Here is a 9,264-nt window from a genome sequence, read left to right as displayed (position 1 = left end):
TATAAAACACACCAAACAACAAGCCTGCTGGAATTAAAGTAAAACAGATTCAATATCATCCATCATCATAAAAGGCTAAGCTCTATTGTCCCTCCGGCACAGCTATTGCTAATAATACAAATTATTATTATTTTTTATTCTCATCTGTCTGTACTTTTTGTGCCTCCTCTTAAATACAGCTGATCTTCCTCTCCTTGGATTACAAACATTTAATTTCCTTTCCTAGCAGGTTCCAGTTCTTTTGAGTCCCAGAAGATGGAGAGACCATCTTTAAATGTCCTGTCTCCCTCCAGTCCTGGGATGCTCCGAGATGCTCCTCAGCTGATGCCAGGGCAGCTATCGGTGAGTGTGTGTGCTGCTACTGTCCCGGGCTGCTTTGGAGTCCTGACATGAACTTCTGTGTATGCGCATTTCTCAAACAGGTGAAGCTGTGGTACGACAAAGTAGGTCACCAGCTAATAGTCAATATGCTGCAGGCTGCGGAGCTTCCTCTTCGTCCCGACGGACGCCCCAGGAGTTCTTATGTAAAGATGTACTTCCTCCCTGACCGCAGGTAGGCCAGCCAACCGTCTCAAAGGACCTACATTGTTAAAATTACTTACTTATAGCATACTTCTTATGTTTCTGAAGTCTCCTTTTGATGCTTTCAGGCTGATAGTGCATATAAACTGGTTAAAGTTCTATTTTTTAGCTTGGAGGATATGCAGCAGATGTTCTCTGAAACTGAGAGTTTTGTTTTATGCAGTGACAAAAGCAAACGAAGGACGAAAACAATGAAGAAGACCTGCGAGCCCAAGTGGAACCAGACCTTCGTCTACACCCACGTCCATCGCAGGGATTTCCGCAACCACATGCTGGAGCTGACGGTGTGGGACCAGCCCAGGTCACCTGAGGAGGACAGCAACTTTATGGGAGAGGTAGCTTAAAGACATTACTACAGAACATTATTACTCTGCAACTCCATTTAGTGATAGAAGGTAAATTATTTCATTAATAAGTTGGGCTTTGCTACATATACACTCATTTTTTTATGGCTCTTTGCAGAAAAAAGGACATTTTACCATCGTTTTTATTTTGGAATATAAGAAAATCATTTGATCTTCACCAGGTGGTAGATGTCTTTAATTTTAATCTCATGTGTGTAAAAACATACAACAGCCTCCAAATTATTGCTGAAAATTTATTTTGAGCTGCAGTAACCACAAAAGGTTGCCTCTTGCCTCTGTCATGATGGCCCACTACGCTTTACAGAATGGTTTTACATCATAGTTTTGCAAACATCTGCTTCTGTACAGCTCTCTAAAAGCCCCAGCACACATTTAAATCAGCTTGAAGTCTGGACTTTAACTCAGCCCTTGAAACATTTTGATTCTGTACTTTTTTTGTAGATTTGTTGCTGTTTTTGGGGTAATTGGGCTAAACTTTGACTGCCTGACCAATTCGCTCTCATTTGACTGTTTAGTATAAGGACGAGTTCATGGTCTATAGGTGTCGGTAGATGTAAGGAGTCCAGGTTCTCCAGTAAATCTTACACTGTGCTTAGCAATTGGTATGTGGGTTTTTGTGCCTACCGTATTTTCCGGACTATAGAGCGCATCTCATTATAAGCCGCACCAAAAAGGTTTTTAAAGAAACTGGAAACGTACCTATATAAGCCACTGATATTTCCGCCACTCTTGATTTTCAACCAAATCTGCTATTAAGGACGCTGCCCTCAGACTCCAACACCGAACCATGGATTTGTTCACGCCGAGTTTACGTGCAGCAGCTATTGATCTGTACTGCCAAATCGATAGCCTTCAACTTAAAAGCGGCATCATATGAACGTCTTTGTGTTGTTTCCATGATGACGGGGTATGAGTTTGAAAATATTTCTCCCTCGTGCCTACTGCTAGCATGTGCTTGTTCTAAATGAAAATTAGCACTTTCTTCTTTGATTTTCAATTTTGACTTCCAATGATTCACTTCCTGCTAAAGTTTGTTTGTTTTCCTCCAGATGAGAACCAAAATGCTTGCGGTTCATTCAGATACAACTTTGTGAACCACAGTCATGCTGTCAGTTTTAAATTAGTGAAAAGTCTGCAGGATGACGAATTTTAGTTTCTTTGGGCCTTACATGTCTTCCCACATTGATGGGCAGCAACAGCTGCTTGTCTAATTTCTAGTTTCCTCCTTGGCCTGGTGTTTGGAAATCTCCAGAGTAAAACCAAAACTCCTGCTTTTATGGAGCTAATGATCAAACATAGAGTTTATTTTTCAGCTACTTTTCTTTTTGAATCTTATGAAACAAGGAGAGAGGAATCTGTTTGAAGTTTTTCTATACTTGATGTTGGACTTAATCGTTTGGTAAAGTCCAGATTCTGACATGTATGTCAACATGTGAAGGCTTTGGTCAAATTAACGACCAGGATCACTGAAGAGCTAATGTGTATTTCCATGACAACCTGAGCAGATCTTGATTGAGCTGGAGACGGCCTTACTTGACGACAAGCCTCACTGGTATCCCCTCCAAACCCACGACGTCTCATCGATTCCACTCCCCCGGCCGTCCCCATTCCTGCCCCGACGACACACAGACGCACCTGGCAAGAAGCTGCAGCGTAAGTCTGAGCCTGCCAAACTCTTCACATGTACAAATAACGCTCATATTTCCCACCTGAGTGTGTGTGTGTGAACGTGCATGTTAATTAATGTTGTTAAGTAAAGTGTAAATGTCTCTGTGTTATTGTCTGTTTTTATCAGCCTTCCTTGATACTTTCTTTCTACCAGGAAAACGTGCATCTGTATGTCTGTAGCGCATTTACATATCTCTGTGTGCATGTGTGTGTATTTATGACTGTTTAGGTTCTCAGCGTGTAACAGAGCCTGAGTTTGATGAGCATACAGCAGTAGTCTCTAAAGGTGGGTGGGGACCCTTTCTTGTGGTTATATGCACTTCCCCCCAGAGCTTTTGGTTTTTATTTTTTATTTGTTTACATTTAGGGTTGTCTTGGCTGCAAAGTAAAATTTTGGAAAGCAATAATATCACAAATAAGTGGAAAACCAAGCCAGTATGTGGCATGCAGATGGATTCCTATGAAAGACTGACTGATAAAAGTAAATTATAGCAGATTAAACAAAGTATTAATTTAAGGGTGTGCACACCCAAATTACTGCTTTTTAAAAAAGATTTTGACCTTCAGACGGATTTCTTTATTTTTCAGTTAAATTTGTGTGACATTAAAGTTGGAAAGGTTTTTGAAGTGCTTTATCATGGTCTTGTTTTTTTTTAATTCACACAAACATTTTTCAGTTTTTCAGGGGTTTTCCACGACTTTTCTATGAAAACTTTCATTTTAACGTAGGATAAATCATTACTTTCTTCAAAATCCTTAAGGATACTGATCAGATCACTTAAATTGTCTGCGATTGCAATTAATTTAAATACTTTTTACCTATTTAAAATATATGGAGTCTATCTATGTTTGATATGAAAACTTTTCAGATTTACCTCCGATTGGACACATGTGCCTAATCCTGTTGTGCCCAGCAGCAGACGGGCGTGGTAGAGAGAGACAACGGGAGCCCTCGTCTACCTTGGAGGTTCCTAATCAGCAGCGAACGCCTTCCCATCACATCCGCTCCCGGTCCGTGTCCCCACACCGCGAGGAGCAGGGGCGCACCATCCGCTCCCGAGCCCCCAACGTGCCCACCCAGAGGTCAGAACCCTGGACAAGGCTTTGCATTTTCATGTTCTCACTAGTATCTCACACGTTGCCCTATGGTCAGTGGTCACTTATAATACGACAAAGCCACAACTAATGAAGAAGAGATGGGATTTTGTCGGAAGCCAGGAAGTGGAGTCCATCTGCTAATGAAATGACAGCGTGATGCAGAACATGCAGTGCTGCCAGCTCTGCTTTTACAGGCTGAGCCAAATGAGGCTCGCAGAGCGGCTGCTGCAGCCCAGGCTGACTATCAGCCTGACCGAGGTCCGTCTGTCTTTCAGGAGTTTGGACGACGAGCTTCCTCACTCTCGTCGCTCCCGTTCTCCAAACCGCTACGGCGACAACTCCAGAGGCCGCCGTCAGGGAGAAGAGTACCTGGACGACAGGTTCGTGTAAAAGTGTGAACACTCTGACCCCGACATAAAGTATTCATGCTCCTTTATGTCTCACATTTTGCCACGTTGCATCCACAAACTAATCAGGATTTTATTACAATAAGCACACAAAGTAATGCTTATGTGTTTAGAAAAAGACAAAAAGATCTGTATTTTTCACAAACAAAAATCTGAAAACTTTCATATGCATTTGTATTCAACCCCCCAGAGAAATGACTTTAAAGTCAAAACGTGAACCTCTCAAGTCTTTTGCAAGTTCTGACCAATTTTCTTTCAGGATTACTGTTTATTTAGCTCCATCAACTCTGACTAGCTTCCCTGTACCTGCTGAGGAAAAGCATTCCCAAAGTATGATGCTGCCACTGCCATATTTTACCGTGGAGATGGTGTGTTGTTATTGCTGTATTGCTAGTCTTAAAAGAGGAAAAGGGACTGAATACAAATCCACGGCAGACTTTTCAGATAACTATTTGCAAAAAACAAAAGGAAAAAAAAGGAAAACCATGAATCCACAATTACTAAATACTTGATGATCCATTGTATACAATTCCATAAAAATACATAGAAATTAGTGGTTAAAATGGGGCAAAATCCTTCCAAGGCACTATAGTTAGACTAAATGAAGCCACTGGGGCGCTCGGTTATTTGTTTTTTCAAATAAGTTTTATTTTTTGGCTGATGATTGTGAGCCTGCTGCAGGTGTGTAGGTGTGAATGTGGTTTTGTTTAAAAAAGTGGCCCTGTTTTTTTGCCTGCTGTCTTTATTTCCTGAGTGTTTTGGTGCTGCAGCTGTAAAGTGATTGCAAGGTTTTGCGATTTATCTAAAGACATAAAAAACCCGCTGTCGCTAATGAAGATTTGTGCCATTTGTGAATGTGTTTGAACAAAGTAAGCAACAGTTTCACTGTCCTGTTCACATCCTTTTCTTCCTCTGCTTTTCTGGTTTGTTGACTGTTGTTAATTTCCTCATGTATCATCCATCCCCATGGTAACCACAGTGAGGTCATCTTGATCCACCAGTCAATGCGAGGCAAAAGTGCTGAGTGCCTGCACACGAGGTAAACTGGCCAGTCCTGACCTGTTGTTGGCATATGGGTTCCAGATGAGCTGCATTCTCATGTGCTTTGTGTTTTGTCTCTTTAAAAAACTTTAAAGTTGTAATGCTGCGTTAAATTTAACAAAAGATTGTGTTTGATAGGTTTGCAAAAAATGCCCATATGCACATATTTTCCTAGCAATAACATTTTGACACACAGACAGATAAATAATGCTTGCTTAGAATTGGTTTGACAGTTATATATATCAATGTATATGTCTGATTAAATGCTCAATTTAAATCGGATCTATGAAAACATACTAATGGCTTCTTTAAAAAAACCGCAGAGCCAGACCCATAATTATTAGAGGGAATCCCCGGGATGTTTAGCTGTTCTTCTGCTTCAAGTCCACAAGGGGGCACCAAAGCTTTTTGATTGTATTGTTACAAGACCACATTGAGGGTGAAGCATTGGGTGATTACTGGCCAGATTAGACATCTTGTCTTGCATTCAATTCCCTGTTTAATCAACAAAAACATTGTTGCTGATAGATACTCTGCAGTGATCTTATATTAGTTTTTGAGCAAAAAGACAGAAAGGTAAGTTTATTTCTTGAGAACTCATCTGTGTTTTTTTTCCGAAGATATATGAGGAAGCTTAAAGACTACGCATACACAGATGTGTTTGATGGAGATGCGTGTCTGACAGGTTCAGACATGTATGCTGCTTTTGATTTGCTTACTCCGACTTTGCCAGTGATTTTTCTTCATCTTTAGAGACATGCTGGGTATTTTACAGCATGTACAGAAATGCCTTATTTCTGAGATATCAACCTTGCTTTGGGGAAAATAAGTCTTGTGCACGTAAACTTTTTTTCCCACTGATTTCACCTGATATTCACTCCAGATATCTGTGGGAACTTAGTTATTTTTCTCAATACAAAGAGATAAAAATAAATACTGTCCGTGTTATAAAATGAAACTAGACGGGCTTGAAAGTTGAGGAAAATAGCTTAAATGTGCCAGTATTTAGAAACCTAAAGACAAAGTCAAGGAAACTGGTATTAGAGAAAGAAAATAAACAAACATAACTTACTCAATGGGCTCGTTGTTTTTTAGTTCTATCTATATATGTGCTACTTGCGTTTCTACAGACATCTGGTGTGAACTTTTATATCAGTAGGCAGGCCCAACAAAAATATTCAAAAAAGACTTTTACTTGTAGAGTACTTAACTTTCCTTGCTGTAAAACATTTTTCTCTGCATCAGTTGTGTCAAAATATGCAATACAAAACACTTTTTTAATGGATGTTTCACCTGTCAACTGTCTCACCTTTTACACTCTTTCCTCCATTGCATAGTTTAATCTGTTGCATGCATGCTCACATTAGAAAATCTGTTAGACTCAGTAATTTATTAATTTGAGGTGACGCTTTTGTTCAATGGTATCTTCAAACAGACTCGCAGGTAGGTCGATCCGGTGCTGGTCTTTGTACTTTAAATGAACAAGACCAATAAATAATGATAATTTCCGATTTCCCATGTGTCTAGGAGGCATCTTACCAAGTTAACTTTAGATATTCCACAAATCTCATTTAGCTATAAAGCAAAAAATCCACCACAACAGTATCAGAAACTGGTAAAACAATGTAGAGAACAGTTATTTATTATTGTTTTTACAAGCTGTTGAGTTGGGATTCTTAGGTTTTCCCTTTTGAATGCATTTTCTATAAAATATAGATTACTGGGCTAGCTTGGGCATTTAGAATATGTAAATATCAGGATCATAGAAAATCTGGGCTTGTCCCAAACTTTATGTGGCATACTGAGTTGAATAGATATTTATAAAGTAACTGTAAAAATCACAAATGATCAACAGTGAAATCTGGTGAATTGGCTCTACTTGTGTAATTTAAACCCAAACTTAGAAGTTCTCTTAACAGAATGTTTTTTCTTGTAAGACAATTCTGACTAGCTGTTCCAGTTAAACTTAATTTGTACACTTGGTGAGTAGCTGTTTATCTGATGATTTCACTGAAACTGCCTCATATCCTTGCACCTCATTGCATTTGTGCGTCTTTGTAAAATGGGCAACTCCTACCTACCCAGAGTAGGAGGAGCCAGAAGGCTGTGTATAAACTTTGGTGTGAGTATCTCCACAGCCACCTTAGTACAGTAGAATAGTTTGCATGTTTTGCTACTAGTTTTTTGCTTCATGCATGACAAAAGCTGAGCTGCAATAAAAACAAAGGTGGTCTGAGCAATATGGTGCTCCATCTTGAGCTTCGTTAAAAATTTGGTAAGACACAAATGTAATAATTATCACGACAAGTGACATTTTTCCCAGCTTTACTTCATCAGAATTTAGGCACGCTCCCATCCTTACTCCTTCCAGTCATGCTTTAGCTTTAACATTTTGGAATGTAACCAAACTTTCTTTGAAAAACCTTTTTCTGTTTGTCCATTGTTTCTCTTTCTGTTTGTTTCTGTCCTGTCCTTCCGTATCCTCTTCCTTTCTCCTTCTCTTCTTCCATTGGATGGCATGTTTTGCTGTGGTGCATCTAGTGATCTCCAGCCATCTTTGGACAGGGTTAAGAGTGCTAGCGCCAACTGTCTCACTCCAGACAATCATGCCCCCTCACCAGAGACTGAAAGGTACCAGCCTCTGCTCCCACCCCATCCTTGTAGTACCCTTTAGTTTCTCCTGCTTTCTGTAGTCCCCTCCTCGCTGTAAATCCTACACATTATTTGTAGATTTTCCCCTTTATCACTTACCTAACTCTTTCGGCACCTCTGTATTTCTCTTGCAGTTCTTGCACATTGACTCAATTCTTGAAGTTGCATATTAAGTTGTAGAGAGTACAGCAATGGGAAAACTTTGGATATCCTTGTTGCTTCCATATAGTTTGAGTGGAAAAAAAAATCTGATCTGCCATTCAAATTAACTTGAATAATGTTTTATCAGCATGTGTGACTACTCTGTAAAAATAGGGTGGTCTGGAGCATACAGGTGTGTTACCACAATGCCAAGATGATGAGAGATTCAACTGTTGCTGCACATCAATCTTGATGTGATAATATGATCTTATCACATCAAGAGGATTATACAGGAGGGGGAAACATTTAAGACCATTGCCAGGTTTCTCAGGAACAAATACTCGAGCAAATTCTCTTCAAGTGTGGATGGTTTAATGCTCAGAATAATGCTAAGTGGCCTGTACCTTTACAGCGCTGCATCTAGTCCAGGGAACCCCAAACGTTCAGCACTATATTCTCATCCATCCATCCATTCATCCACACATTCACACGCTAATGATGGTAAGCTTTATGATAGCCACAGCTCCGTTGGGGCAGTCTGACAGAGGCAAAGCTGCCATGTACCAAGCCACCGGACCCTCTGGCCACCACCAGCAGGCAAAGCAGGTGAAGTGGCTTGCCCAAGGACACAGTGACCGAGGCAGACGTAGTCAGAGTCCGAACTGGAAACCGATTATAGGATGAACTCATTCCAGCGTAGCCATTATTGTTCCAGTAATGGCCACAAAAAGACTAAGAGCTCAATCTCACACTCTACAGGCCATAGTTGGGTGTTGTTGACAGGACAGTGAGTAGAACACTAAACAAGTGTGACTATTTAAAAAAAATGGAGCATGTTTAAGTTTGTAATTTTGTATCTGAATAATCCACAGAACTTCTGGAACAATGTCATTGAACATTGTATGCTTGCCCATAATGCATGTTTGGAAGAATCTACCTCGAATCATCACGAACACCTCATACCAACTCTCAAGCATGGTAGAGGAAGGACGGTAATACAGGCTTGGTGTACAACAATAATACTTTGCAGTCATTTGGACCGCTATGTATAGCAGAGTATTACAGCGTCAAATGTGTCCAGTAGTGTAAGTTTGGCCCAAACTTCGGTCATTAACAGTACAAGGATCCCTAAAAACAACAGCATATCTACAACACAAAATAATTAAGTTGTTGCAATGGCAACTACTTGATCAGTGTTCAGAGCTCCACCTGATTGACATGCTATGGTAAGGCATTAAGAGATTTGTGGAGAATAAGACTAATCTCAACATACTGAAGCAAAGTCACAAAGAAGAAAGAGACATCAAGAA

At 40.1% G+C, this 9,264-nt stretch overlaps 1 protein-coding gene across 24 annotated transcripts in view; it reads left to right on the top strand.

Moving 5' to 3' along the window:
• rims1a (regulating synaptic membrane exocytosis 1a) overlaps positions 1-9,264 on the top strand; it is a 76,876-nt gene that overhangs the window by 52,685 nt on the left and 14,927 nt on the right. For 9 of the 24 annotated variants that reach the window (XM_028007129.1, XM_028007122.1, XM_028007132.1 and 6 more), the window contains 9 exons: positions 227-342; positions 423-553; positions 746-917; positions 2,453-2,600; positions 2,845-2,901; positions 3,530-3,698; positions 3,989-4,093; positions 5,100-5,159; positions 7,703-7,792. In XM_028007129.1, the coding sequence (XP_027862930.1) occupies positions 227-342; positions 423-553; positions 746-917; positions 2,453-2,600; positions 2,845-2,901; positions 3,530-3,698; positions 3,989-4,093; positions 5,100-5,159; positions 7,703-7,792 (1,048 nt within the window). The remainder of the gene's footprint in view (positions 1-226; positions 343-422; positions 554-745; positions 918-2,452; positions 2,601-2,844; positions 2,902-3,529; positions 3,699-3,988; positions 4,094-5,099; positions 5,160-7,702; positions 7,793-9,264) is intronic. The other 15 variants (XM_028007142.1, XM_028007141.1, XM_028007123.1 and 12 more) reach the window with 8 other exon arrangements.

Source organism: Xiphophorus couchianus, chromosome 22 (genome assembly GCF_001444195.1).
Source record: "Xiphophorus couchianus chromosome 22, X_couchianus-1.0, whole genome shotgun sequence".
NCBI classification, from domain to species: domain Eukaryota; kingdom Metazoa; phylum Chordata; class Actinopteri; order Cyprinodontiformes; family Poeciliidae; genus Xiphophorus; species Xiphophorus couchianus.
Note: the sequence above shows the minus strand (reverse complement) of the source record. Positions and strands in the feature narration are given on the sequence as shown.